We start from the raw sequence: 13,869 nt of genomic DNA on the forward strand, positions 1-13,869 counted from the left end.
GTTGATGAATCCAGTGCTTAAGTTAAAAAAATAAAGGGATTGTCTACAAAATGAATTCAAATCAAAGAAAAATGTATAGAGTAGATATAATAAAAGTTTTTCGTACTTTCTTCCCTAATTGTAATTTGAAGAAATTTTTCAAAACCAGTATTGCAATATATGGAAAAGATCTGAGCAGCTCAAATGCCAAACCAGTTTGTGCCCATGAGAAGATTAGAATTTTGTACTCTGGATGAATTTTTCAGATACCATTTTGATATATTTTTTAATACTGTCAAACCTGCGTTAGAAAAAAGTTCAATGAAACAGAACTGTGCAATATATAAACACTTTCATTAGTTTGGTATCTACTAGACAGATACAAACATATACCTACATTTTTAAAATTCTTTTTCCTCCAATAGGTTCATATTCCATTGTTCCCAGCTTGCTTTTTTTTTCACTTAAATTTTCAATTTTAGTACCTATGAATTTACCTCACTTTGTCTGTATTTTTGCAAGAATTTCTGTCAGATAAAATCCCAGAAGTGGAATTGCTAAGACAAAGGGTATGCATGTTTAAGTTTTTGTTTTGCCTTCCAAGAAAGTCTGTGCCCATCACACCACCACTCACAGAGAGTGAGAATGAAAAATAACATTTCAGAAGCAGAGCTATGTGGCAGGTTCTCCCAAAGGTTTTACCTTTGTAAATATATACATACATACATACTAAGCTACCATCAAAATATAATGCAAGTACTATATTCTATTTTTCATTAAAGTCAGATTCCTGTAAGGTATAATCGTGCCTAACTTTTCAACCACCTCTCTCCCTACCCGGAAAAGACTGTGTGTGTGTGTGTGTGTGTGTGTGTGTGTGTGTGTGTGTGTGTGTGTGTGTGTGTGTGTGTGTAACAGAGAAAAACAGAGAAACAGACTCAGCAGGAAATCAGGGGAATCCTTCTCTCCTGCAGAAGATCTCTCAAAATGTTGACCATAGTAGATGGTAGACTTTTGGAGTCAGAGCTGAATTTTAGTTCCAGCCCCATCTCTTAGTAGCAATGAGTCTTTAGACAAATTGCTTAACATTTCTGACCCTCAATTTGTCGTTTATAGAATGGGGGTAATCACGCTTGCCTGACAGTGTTCTTTGTAAAAATTAAAATATGTTACTTCGTGCAAAGGGCTAATAAATGGTGAGGTGCAAGAGCTAGGTGAGTAGCTCTTGTTGAGATGCCAGAAAAGGATTAGGGTGACCAAGCCAAGAGCAACCTGGATGGCAAAGCTTTGAAGACTTTTGCAGAAAGACTTGAGGAAATATGCTATGTAGGGCTTGCCTGGTGGTGCAGTGGTTCAGAGTCCGTCTGCTGATGCAGGGGATATGGGTTCGTGTCCCGGTCCGGGAGGATACCACATGCCGCGGAGCGGCTGGGCCCGTGAGCCATGGCCTCTGAGCCGGCGCGTCCGGAGCCTGTGCTCCGCAACGGGAGAGGCCACAACAGTGAGAGACCCGCGTACCGCAAAAAAAAAAAAAGCTATGTAATACTACACCTTTCCAACCTCCATCCAATATCTTCCCCTCCCCCACCCATATTATAGTAGTGTTTATCAGTCTTCTCTCCTAGGATGTTCAGTATCAACAAGGATCTTTTCTTATTCACTGAATCCCAACATCAGTGTAGTCTGAAACAAAACCTGGCACATAGTAGGCACTCAATGAGTGAATGAAGGAATTTCTGCTTAACATTTCTTAACCCCATTGAGATACATTGGCAGCTAATAAGGCTGGCCCCTGGACACAGAGCACATCCATGGTGACCCAGGCTCAGCTTGGTGTAATGCCGAGTACTGGGCAAGGAGCCAGAATCCTCTGATTCTCTCAGCTTTTACCAGTTCCAGGGTTGACCACTCACAAGCTGGATTCTTCAGCAAATCTCGTAGCAATTTAACTCAAGCTTTATGAAAAATACGGTTAGCCATGCCAACCTATCATGGCTCCCTCACATTACGTTAAGAGAGTTTGTGAGATTACTTGGTAAACTCTAGACTTGCGTATGAGACACAGCAATAAAGACCTTTTGATAGGGACCAAAAGGCAAAAAGGGAAATCCATGGGAAGTGGCAGGTTTTGCTGAGCTCTAGGCCAAGCCCAAGGCTCTTCCGCGGGCTTGCACCTAAACTAAAGTTTCTGAACAAGTGCTAACCCTGAGGGAGGGAGCAGAATTCTAGGGGTGGGAGTTATGAAAGCCACAGGGCATTGGGTGAAGAGTTATCAAGGAAAAGTACTTATCCAGTGTAGAGGCTTTTCTGGATATTTCTGGGTTGCACAATTTGTGGACAGCTCCTGGGAATGGCAGTTCATAGGCAAGATGAGGGCTTTCTGATCACCAGAAAGGAAGAAAGGAACCAAGGATTAAGTGGATGTCTCTCATAGCAGCATCCCTCAAGGGAAGACTTGGCCCAGACTCCCCTCCTTCAAGGTGGGGCGATTGCCTAGATCCACTGGGAGACCCAAAATTTGAGGCTGTACATTTCTTCACGTATATGTTTGGATCCTCCTACCACCCCCATTGTTCCTTCATGAGCCACACCTGTTCTCTAGTGCCTTCTGGAAAATAAAGCTTCCTTCATTTTCTACAGTGATGCTCCATCTCTCTCAATGTATGCTACAGCCATCGGCAATGACTTGCAGTTTCCTAAATAAGCCATGGTCTCTCTCACCCTTAGACCTTTACATAGATCTTTACATATTGCCTTTGGCAATATGGCGGACTAAGGTTCTTTGTTTTTTTTATTTTTTTATTTTTTGGTTTCATCTCCTGGTTTATTAACTAGCCACGGGCCACATCAGTGACATAGGTAGTCTCATTCCTCTAATATTAGTTTTAAAAGTACGATTATAACCCAGCTATGTACACCAACATATTCCTTTCCAGAGGATTCTGTGTTTTCAGGGTTACTGAGGTGTAACATAACCAGAAGCTATGATTCCATATTGATTTCCAGATCAGAAAATGCTTTATCCCTCCAGGTCACTTTAACATCACTATCAATACACCTATGGTAAAAGCAAGTTGCTTTTGCAAAAAGTTTAGTCATCCCAATGTCAATCTCCTGGTGTTTGGTACTGCTTGTAGAAAACGTTACCATTTGGGGGAAGCTGGGGGAAGGGTACACAGGATGTCTCTGTTATTTTTCCAGTTTCCTCTGAGACTACAATTTAAAAATCAATTTTAAAAAAATGTTACTCATGGAATAGAGGATAAACATTTCAGTTCAAATTTTAAAACAAAAATCTGAAAATTCTTCGGAGAGCTTGGGAGTCACCTAACAACTGTGATGCCTCAGTCAGGGGAAGGGTGAAGCCCAGTGAACAAAGGCTTATTTCCTTCTAAAGCGCCTTACTAACTGGCAGTGCTAAACATGACATGGCATGTCGCTCTGCTCTCCCCAACTCCTAGACCAAGGAGGCTCTGAATTAGCGTCAGCTCACAATCAACAGGTGAGAGGGAGGCCCCCGATTTGGTGAAAACTCAGGGAGAGAACAGTGCAAATAATTTATTTCTGTCACTCGGCGTTTGAGGCTCACTCTTACCAACTGCACAATCCCGGGTCAACAGTCTGCCAGGGCTCAGAGCCCGATCGGGACCCAGGCTGGTCTGGGTTTCATCTCGCGACTTCCGACGGCACCAGCGGGTCGACCTGGCTCAGGGCGAGCTGGTCCTTCTTCTCCTTCTGCAAGACCTGCTCCTCCCACAGCGATCTGGTCCCACCTGATCGTCGGTGAGCACCACGGGCTTGTACTTCTCGTCGAAGAGCGGCTCGTTGGCCTCCGAGTGCAGCTGGTGGGGCCCGACGGCGCGCAGATGTGCCAGCAGGTGGAGGAACTCGTCGTCGTTGATGTCACAGTCGCGCATCCGGGCCCCCAGCACCCACCAGCGGCCCACGAAGCCCACATCCAGGATCCGGTCCAGGAAGTCGACCCAGCCGGGCTGCAGGTAGCGGCAGCGGGCCTGGCAGAGGCTGGCCTGGGCGTCGAAGGGGCCCGGGCTCACGTGGTGCAGGCAGCCGCGGCCCCTCAGCCAGAGCAGCAGTTGCACGAATGCCTCCGAGTCACGGTTGCGCGTGGCGGGGCGCCAGCAGCAGGAGGGGCCCTGTCGCGTGGAGCAGCGCCTCCTCAAAGGCCACCGTGCCGCCCAGCAGCCCCCCGTACACGGCCGCCCGCACGGGTCGGGCCTTCGCCACCGCCACATCCCCTCAGGCTTCAGCGTAGTCCCGGAGCAGCCCGCCCACACGCCGGGCTTTGAGGCCGCAGCGTCACCAGTCTCAACGCGGCTTCGGGGCCAAAAGGGACTAAGGTTGTTTGGAACCACTAACCCCACAAGCACCCGAGGCCCTGTTTCCCCCACTGACAAAACTTTTGAGGAGACTGTAATTCCCATGCAAATGATATAGAGATAGACAGCAGGGTTGAAGAGAGGTGCTGTGTGCTGTGATAGTATATGCCCCTCGTGGAATTTATTAAAGGCTCTGAGAAGTCCTGCAGTTAAAATAGAAAAAAAGAAAGCTTGTTTAACTTTGTTTAACCCAGTATGTCTCTAAATTATTAACCAAGGAACGGTGTTTTGCATAAATTCAGTGTTGCACACTTTGGAAAATACTCATTTAAAGCATGGGAACATTCTTATGAATTTATAAGAAGGAAAGGAGAGGGCACTTTTGAGTTTCTATATGCTCTATTCTAATGTAGTTGTAATGTAGTGATTGACGTGATGGTTCCAGGCTGAACAAAGAAGGGAACTGTCCATGCTCTAGGGTCAAATCCTTACCTTTGGAGTTTGAAGAGTTCATTTTATCAGATCACTGCAAGTAAGTAAGCACAAGAAGTTGATTTATACTAACTTAAATCACTTGAGATGCATCTAAAATCCAGAATGACAACGTGATATTCTGTCGCTACATGAGGTTATATGCTGAGTGATGAAGAACACGAGCTCTGAAGTCAAAAAGACCCTGATTCAGATCCCAGCTTCCTAGCTTACTATTTATGTGACCTTATGTGAGCCTCACATAATAATGCTATCTACCTCCTAAATTAATCCATATAAAGTACTGAACTCGGTTATCAGGGAAATAGAACTTGAAGACACTGTGTCTCACAGTAAATTTTGTTAGGCTGTTAGAGTGTCTAGAGATACGACCCTATTCTACTGTAGAATAACTATTAACTGGAGAACATGGGGCTGAGAGCAAACATTGACTGTAAATGAGATCGATAATTATATTCACCAGAAATTTTCTAAAAATTTTTTCACAAGAGAAGAACTACGGTTGCCTGTGGGATTAATGAACTTCGCTCCACAAATAATGAGGAATGATCAGGGGTCACAGAGCTCCTGGGTCTTTAATCCATCATAGAGTTGCCCATGTTGCAGAGAGGGAGATCTGATGGTGACTTACAGCTGAGAGTTGGGGCAACGTGGCCTGTGAATAGGAAAGAGGAGATTAAAGGGGAGCTCAGCAAGAATGAGAGAAAGCGGGAAGTATTTTTAACAGCTGCTGTTTAAATGTGGAACTTGAAGAACACAAAATATGTCCCCAAAAGATTTCTGGGATGTTTCTTTGTGGTGCATGATACAAAATCCCCGAGTAATCCTGCTTTAAGGAAACCTACACTAAAGGTCTACATTATGTTTCAAGGTTTCTAACCTCAGATTTGTGTTTCCTTTGAGTGTGATGCCATGCTTATATTGAGACACATGGGGCCACTATATTTATTCGAGTTACACCTACCAGGCTTCTTTTTCTTCTTTTATTCAAATTTGTTTAGGTCTCCTTTATTGCTATTTCCCACAAATCACTAGATTCTTCTTCATTCATTGTAACATCATGTGATTCATGTCTCAAGATACATTGTGATTTACAATATATCATGTTCTTTACATATTTTATTACATTATCTCTTCTCTTGCATATTAGATAAGCAGCTGTTTCATAAGATTTGGGAGTTACTTTTACTTCCTTCACAGAGTGCTATGCTTTGAAATCATGTCTTAGAGCTGGTTAATTCTGGGAAGACTTTCTATATATGGTTAATTCCACTGTACATAAATTATCAGTGTCAGAAACTGCAATCTGCCTCTGTCATCATTCAGGCTACATTCTGACTCAATCTGGGGGAAATCTGGTCACTTTCTCAACCATTCAGCAAGTTGGAGAGTGAAGCCACGTAGGCTTGATTTGAGTACCTGCCTTATTTTAATTATTTTCAAATATGAGCTTAGAGAGAACCAAATATGATTTTGTATTCCAAATCAACACTGTGATCTAAGAACCAGGAGCTCTCAGGACAGACCTGGTTTCCATTTTTCTGTTCCATCCACATCCTTATTGGTTAATTAATTTGAACAGACTGCGTGGCCCGATTTTTGGATCAGAAGATACGGTCGCCATACTCACAGAGGAAGGAATCAGGGAAAGTAGACTCCCCTTTAGGGAAGGTACGTAATGAAGGGTAAGGCTAGTTGGAGTTTAAGGGATAAGGGAAATTTTACTGGTTTGTATTTAAGGATGAGGGAAACTAATATCTGTGTAGGCAAAGAAGAGTCAGTGGGAAGAAAGGGATTGAAGGTGGAGCTATCCACTGAGGCAAAGTGAATTTGTGCTAAGGGAATAATTTTGAGCCTCTGAATGAATGTCTTTGGTGCTTCTATCTAATGCACTCATTAATTTCCCTCTCGCTACCACCTTCTTATTACCAGTTGTGGAGCAGGGAATGAGATTTATTTATTTTGTTTATTTAGATACATCTCCTCATTACCTATTTCTTCCTTACTTGTATAGGTGGTTCTGTCCCTGCACACCTCCAGGTAAATCTCAGTGGAATCAGAGTCTTTGTGGGCTGAATGTTGGCAGAGCAGACCGTGAAGTTTTGAAGCCTGGTGTGCAGAGGGTCCCTGGGTCTCCTGCGTATTCAGACATAGGGTGCATATGCCTATATGTGTACAGGCCTCCTCCCCCTACTGCCTTCTTCCCTCTTCCACTTCAATTGCTGTGCCCATGCCCACCTGCATTTCTTTTCATGGTGATGGTTAGTCCCAGGGGATGAGGAAGCAAATGGTACATTTTACTTCACTGCTACTCTGCAGAGTGTCACAGTGAACTGGTTAGGGAATGGTGTGCTAGATGAGTTCTGCTTCTGAAAATAGGAAACTAAGCCTTCCCCTACCCCCAAGGAGTGGGAGGGGGCAGGCAGGAGAGATATCAGAAAGGTCTCCAGAACAGGAGAGATAGTATAGAACTATTCACCAAGCAGAAACTTCAGTTGAGAAACCTATAAAATTTTGAATGGCTCTCAAGTAAATACCTGTCATAGGGGATACCAGCCTTGGTGTAACAGTGACTTTTGTTGCTTTATTTCAGAACGCCAACCAGGCACCTCGATGGCCAATTCCAGTGCCCTCCCTTCAAGTTCAGCTGGGATCAGCAAGGAACTGATTGATCTGCAGCCCCTCATCCAGTTCCCAGAGGAAGTTGCCAGCATCCTGATGGAGCAGGAACAGAATATTTACCGAAGGGTCTTGCCGGTAGACTATCTTTGCTTCTTGACCCGGGACTTGGGCACTACGGAATGCCAGAGGCCCCTGCCCTGCCTCAAAGCGTCCATCTCAGCATCCATTCTTACCTCCCAGAACGGAGAGCATAATGCCCTTGAAGATCTTGTGATGAGATTTAATGAGGTAAGAAGCACTCTGAGATGTTTTGTAATGATTTTTAAGCATTTCTCCTTTTAGGTTTGTTTGTTACTGATATCTCATCTACCTGTCTGTCTGCCCACTTCCATGATGACTGTCTCTTTTCCAGGCAATGTCATCCTCTCTTTCACTTCACTCCACCCTTCAGCCTAATTGAGACCATCTCCATCCCATACCATTACCATGTCCACAAGCCTTCTCCCTTTGGACAACCAGTATCCCCCCGCCCCATTTTCTCTATGCCCTTGCCAAAATATTCTCCCTGGGCCCATTTTCAAAGATTCTCCCCCTGTTCCCACAAGTGCTTTTAAGACCAGATGTCTCAATTTTGGGTTTGGCCAAGGGATCATGGGATCTGTCTGGCCCACTCTGTCTTCCACTATCAGACCTCCTCAGCAGAAATTAAACACTAATATACCTGGGTAAGGAGAGCTGGGAGGAACATGGTCGTGAGGGGCAATGAATCACCTCATTCCTGATCTCTGCATCCCATCAAGCTCCTCAGCCCCAGAAAGTCCCTCCATGGCCTCCAAGGCCTTGCCAGAAGCAAGTTCCAAAGAGGACAGGTGTGACCAGAGTCTGGGAACACCTAGGAAGGAGGCAGTGTAAGAGCTCTAGGCGCTCACTGGGAGGAAAAGAGCCAACGGCTGGCTACCCTGTGGCCCTGGACCAAGGATAAAGGACAGGATGGAAAGGAGGTCGCCATGCTATGCTAGGGTCACAGGATGCTTCTCTCTCAGGCTTAGAGAACACTTTCATTCCATAGCATAACCCCACACCCAGACCTTTCTGTTCTGTATTTTATTTCTTCTAGACTTCATTTCTTTGTCTTGATTTTTAAAACACAAATTTACAGTCTGTGTGTTTGGTGGTTGTTGGTTGGTTGAATTCCACAAATACAGTAGTTTCCTACTTTAGTCATTTAGTAAACTACCTAAATGCTAAGAGGATGCTCCCATCCTAGTTTGTATATATCTCTGATTGACAGAGGATCAATCAGCCTTTGTTACTTAAACACTTTCCAACTACAGCAGTTCACCTTGCAGCCTCCATAGCCTTCCAGTCATGACCCTGGTGACGGTTGTATCACAACAGTGATAAAGCCCAGTGGATGGAAAGTATTAGAGGCTGAGCTCAAGCAATTCTGTATCCAGACATACCTTGAGCATCATTCCTCAAAGGGAGATCCATTATCCATAGGAATTGCTAATATCCATCTAGCACCGTCATACTAATTATTTAATATGAGCCACTTATTTGTTCCTCACAACAACCCTGGGAGACAGATCCTTGTCATTGACCCCATTTTAGCAATGGGAAAACTGAGACATGAGGAGATCAAGTTCTTCGCCCAAGGTCACACGGGTGGTAGGTGACAACAGTGAGACTCAAGCCCAAAGAGTCAGGTCTCAGAGCCTGGGCTTTGAACCACAACAATATCCTGCCTCTTGCCTGTATCAGGCTCATACTGAGCGTGACACCTGCTAAACTGCAGATTCCTGGTCCACTCCAAACTGAGTAAGACAGACTCTCTGGGAGTCCACGTGAATGCTTGTAAACCACACGGCCCCCAAAGTTGCCTTTTAAAATAAATCTGATGTTCTTGATTTTCCTTGCTGATAAAAACAGAGTGGAAAATGAAAGTTCCAGTAAACTGGGTGATTGTATTAGTGGATTTTACTGTATATCATGAATTATTTTAAACTTCCTGATCGACTCACTCAGACATCCTTAGGACCCTACCCTTGTCCTTTGTCACTATTGTTGTTGTTTTAAATTCCACCTGAAGTTAAAAGTGATTTGCCTGAACTTTAAAAAGCTAGTTTTATGTTAGTTTTGGAGAGGGAAAACTTGGATCTCTTCCATTTAGTACCATAACTTTGGGAATCAAAGATGAAACAGTGATTTCACTAATTCAGAATTAGTGATGATATGAACCACAGCTGGGTTAAGGCATGCTTGGGACTATCTCTGAAAATAGTTAAGCTAAGCAACTTCAAAATGTAAACAAGGAAAAAAAAATGTAAACAAGGTTTCTGGGAAAACACCTGAACTACTTAAAAGAACAGTCTGTATTCAAATATTCTCAAGCATCTATTTTCATATTATGTGTATGCCGATTAAAAAATCAGTCTAATGTAGTCATTACAGGCAGATCCCAAATGACCTACACTAGGCAAAACTGGGAGAGCTAAATTCTAGTTGTTTTATATCCTTTCAGCTAAAAAGGCTTCATTCCATTGAAAGAGAATTCTTAAATTCAGATTTCACCTATTTAGAATGGTCTTGCCTCCAAATTAGCGTGGCTTTACTTTCTGTAAAGAAAAAGAAGAAAAGGAGCTAGCATTTAGGACTGGACTGGACATTGTCACTTTTTTTTCTTTTAATTTTATTGGAGTATAGTTGATTTACAATGTTGTGTTAGTTTCAGGTGTACAGCAAAGTGATTCAGTTATACGTATACATATATTCATTCTTTTTTAGATTCTTTTCTCATATAAGTTATCCCAGAATATTGAGTAGAGTTCCCTGTGCTATACAATAGATCCTTGTTGCTTATCTGTCAGTGTCACATTTTTTAATCCCACTAATCCTTATGACAGTTGTGTAAGGCAGTTATTAGCTCTGACTCACAGGTGAAGAACGTGAAGCTTAAACAACAAAATAAATAATGATAGTGTTGGACTGTGGTCCATAGAGTAAAGTAAATATTCATGAGTCCATACTGATATAAATAAATAAGTGAATAAATAAATCAATGGGAGGAGAGGGAGAGGTACAGCTCTTACTTATAAAAGATTTCCAATTAATAAATGTAGAAGGGATGAGGGAAATGAGAAATCACCATTAGGACACCCCAGCAATAAATTGTTACAGGCGAGAACCACTGATGAATGCTAAAATTATTGAACAAAATATGAGAAACAAGATATTTGCATAGTCTCAAAGTATCTATTCACAAAATATGTATTAATTACAAAAGGAAAAATAGAACAGTGGAGAACCCCAGTAGATACCCACCTTAAGTAAGTGCTCAAGGTCAACATGACCAATAATAAGACATATTGATATCTTATTACTGGTCACATCTCCTGATGTGATGCACTCAGAAGGACTAGATATAGTCTCTATGACGTATTTGCCCCCCCTAAAAAAATAACCTAACTCTAATCATAAGAAAAAAAACTATCAGGCAACCCCAAATTGAAAGACATTGTACTCTTCAAAAGTGTCAGGGTCATGAAAGGTAATGAAGGACAGAGGAATTGTCAAAAATTAGAGGAGACCAGGAGTCATGACAACTAAATGCAGTTTGGGATCCTATTAGATCCTGGACTAGAAGAAGGATACTGATGGGGAAACTGGTGAAATTCTAATCAGGCATGTAGTTTAATCAGCATGAATGTATCAATGTTAATATCCTGGTTTTGATAAAGGGACTATATTTATGAAAGATGCTAACACTGGGAACAGCTGGGTGAGCTATGTATGGGAACTCTCTGTATTTTTATAACTTTTCTGTAAATCTAAAATTACTTCAGAATTAAAAGGTTTAAAAAAATAGTGAAGCTCAGAGAGGTTGAGTCACTTGTCCAAGGTCACACAGTGGCTGAATGAATGTCAGAATCCAGATGTCTGTCTTTAAAGTCTATTCTCTTCTCAGCCAACTGCCTTGCCTCTCTACTTGTTAAATTATCAAGTTAAAGTTTGTAGTAAAACCAGAATTTCTGATTTTGAATTTAATTAGCCTCAGTCTCCTTTCCCTCTTCCCTCCCTCTCTCTACTTCTGTTCTAAACCTCCTGTGCATCTACCCTTTTTCTACTCCTACCATTTCTATTTTTATCGAATTTCCTATTATCACTCCATTCATTCACTTAAGACTTATTTATTGAGTGCCTACTATGCTATAACCTTTTCTTTTTTAATTGGTGTGTCACACACTCTTTTAAATAAGAAATGAGCAATATATGATGAAAATTTACAACATTATTAGCCCATACTTTGGTTCTGTCAAAATTGGATTCACAAAATAAATGCACTTTCCTCAGTGGAAGTAAAATATATATTTTTTGAACATGGGAGAATCTCAAAGACAAGAGAGAGACTACTAGCTGCACTGCTAGTTACTTAGGAGAGAAGCGAATGCATTTGTTCATACATTCAGTCATTCAGTTAACGTGTTTTCAGCACTTCTCAGAAGCAGGAGACCATGGTGGATAAGCAGTAAGGGAAATGAGTAACAGTCTGCGGCTGCCAGAAGCTACCAGTCTTAAATTGTAGTCAGGCATGGGCACAAATCACTCCCAAAAGAGGCAGAAAATACATGCAGTGTGAGTGGCACAGACGGTGGGAGCCGAGGTGTCTAGGTGGGTGATCAGAGCTCTCTCTGCTCAGCACTGGAGTTTGCGGCTGGGCCTTGAGGGATGGCTGGGATAGAAGGGGACCATCACGGGAAAGGGAAGGAGGACATTCCAGACGAGAACACAACCAGTTCTTGTCATGAGCAAGAAAGATTCATGACCTAAGGAGGCAGCTTGCCACTCGTTATCAGTAAAACCTGAGCATGAGCTAGAAGTTTCCCGAATTCTTACAACTCTCTACGTAATGACTTAACTGTAATGTGGGGAAAGGGGAGAAAATCCCTGATGCCTCTCAAGCAATGTTGCTTAACGTTAGTTCTTAGGAAAATATGGTTAAGATGCAATTCCAGGTACAATCATGAAACAACTGAAAGTGTTTGGCTTACATTAAGGAAGGCCAGGAGATAAATCATTTAAAATCAATTTAGACTGTGGCTTGGAAGCAATTTGTCTCCCCATTTCCCTATCTCCTGCCCGATGTCAAGACTGGTACTCACCGGAGTGACTTCTCTTTATCCTTGCAAGTAAACAGAAGCAGGTACAAGGGGCCAGGCCCCAAGCCGGTGGTAGTCAAGGGGGCCCTGGGGGTGGGCTCCATCCTGCTCCACTTGGTTTGGGAGACAGGGCTTCCTGAACCCTTTTGATCTGGACACCTCTCTGTAGTCATATCCTCGACCTAAAGCTCAAAGAGCCCGTGTTCTCTCTTCCTCCCTTCAGGTTAGGCAGGCTCACTTCCTGGCCACCCACGATGTCTCTTGCTCTGACCGGCTCAAATCATATTGTCCTTTTTCCCTCCTCTTTCTTCCTCTCTCCAGCCTCTACCTGTAGTCCACATTCCTTTTGATCTTACTGTTTTTTAATTCCTCTTCGAATACATTCCAGAGCCATTTATCCCTTCTAAAAGGAGACAGAGAGGCATTTTTGGTAGATAACTTTACCAGAGAGATCACACACTTTAGCACATGCATTTGAGAAGGTATGAAAGGCAAATACAGATTGAGGAGCATCCTTACTCCCTTTGCGTTCATGCCCTTTTCTTGCGAAGGGCTGTGATGGAACATGGTTTGGGGAGGTGTATTCTAAGATCACAGTTCTGAGTCATGAGTTCTCAAACCTTATGACTCATCAATATAGCCTCTGCTCCTGTCCTGTTGTTCACCCACTGATGATCTTTGGGGTTGGAACTCATCATGGTCTGCATCTACAGCTGGTCCTCAGGATCCGTCAACAGAGGAAATTTTCAGCTCCATAACCTACCACTGCCCACATCACTGCCAGACACTCTTTTGTGTAACAGTTGATTTCTCTGACTGAGGGCTGGTTTTCAGCTTCTAAAGGCCATTAACAGGTTTACTTTTTCCTGTGCCCTGAGAGAGCAGCTTTTCTTGTCAGGTAGGTCTTAGCAAGACCATTCTCTGGGCTCCTCTTTCAAACCAGCTGGTCCAAGAGCAGGTGATGAGGCCAAGATTGAGCCCACAGTTATACTGAGACCCCAGAAGGCTCTGGAGGGATTCCACCTGGTTCTTTGCCCCAGGTGACCTTCCTCTACCCTCCTGTGTTTGGTCAAACCAAGCAGTCATCAACCCGCTTCTCTAGCCACACAAATGTGGGCAGCCCGAAGTGACACTCAGTGCTGTTCCTTCCATCTGGTGGGTTTCAGCAGATGTCAGCTCAATAGTTTAAAGGCCACCCTCTCTATAAAGAATGCCAAGGTGCAGCTTAACTCTCTGGGAAAGAGCATAAGAATAAATAAACCATCTGGGCAGAGAAGGGC

At 43.1% G+C, this 13,869-nt stretch overlaps 1 protein-coding gene and 1 pseudogene across 1 annotated transcript in view; one reads left to right on the forward strand and one right to left on the reverse strand.

The window, feature by feature from the left end:
* Window positions 1-13,869, forward strand: part of PLCE1 (phospholipase C epsilon 1) — a 317,578-nt gene that overhangs the window by 183,941 nt on the left and 119,768 nt on the right. The window contains exon 4 of the mRNA XM_004268360.3: window positions 7,402-7,718. Coding sequence (XP_004268408.2) covers window positions 7,402-7,718 — 317 coding nt within the window. The remainder of the gene's footprint in view (window positions 1-7,401; window positions 7,719-13,869) is intronic.
* LOC125961079 (mitochondrial import inner membrane translocase subunit Tim29-like) lies at window positions 3,439-4,421 on the reverse strand (annotated as a pseudogene).

Source organism: Orcinus orca, chromosome 14, assembly GCF_937001465.1.
Source record: "Orcinus orca chromosome 14, mOrcOrc1.1, whole genome shotgun sequence".
NCBI classification, from domain to species: Eukaryota; Metazoa; Chordata; class Mammalia; order Artiodactyla; family Delphinidae; genus Orcinus; species Orcinus orca.